Source organism: Fulmarus glacialis, unplaced genomic scaffold (genome assembly GCF_000690835.1).
Source record: "Fulmarus glacialis isolate BGI_N327 unplaced genomic scaffold, ASM69083v1 scaffold39991, whole genome shotgun sequence".
Taxonomy (NCBI): domain Eukaryota; kingdom Metazoa; phylum Chordata; class Aves; order Procellariiformes; family Procellariidae; genus Fulmarus; species Fulmarus glacialis.
The window spans coordinates 1-217 of NW_009194122.1; the positions used below are offsets into that span (position 1 = coordinate 1).

A 217-nucleotide genomic window follows, 5' to 3' on the forward strand; every position below is an offset into this window, starting at 1 on the left:
TCTCCGGCGCACTCGGCTGTCCATAGCGTGAGGTTGTCCCTGAGCAGCTGCATGATGAGGGTGCTGTCCTTGTAGGAGTCTTCGCTGAGCGTGTGCAGGTCCCCCATGGCCTCGTCGAAGGTGGTCTTGGCCAGGGAGATGGCCTGCTCGGGGGCGTTGGCGATCTCGTAATGGAAGACGGAGAAGTTGAGGGCCAGCCCCAGGCGGATGGGGGTCG

At 63.6% G+C, this 217-nt stretch overlaps 1 protein-coding gene across 1 annotated transcript in view; it reads right to left on the reverse strand.

The window, feature by feature from the left end:
- Positions 1-8: 8 nt before the first annotated feature.
- Positions 9-217, reverse strand: part of LOC104083985 (14-3-3 protein sigma-like) — a gene marked incomplete at both ends in the record, with an annotated part of 571 nt that continues 362 nt past the window's right edge. The window contains 2 exon segments of the mRNA XM_009587667.1: positions 9-213; positions 215-217. The exon segment at positions 215-217 is cut by the window's right edge and continues 362 nt beyond it. Of these exon segments, the coding sequence (XP_009585962.1) occupies positions 9-213; positions 215-217 (208 nt within the window).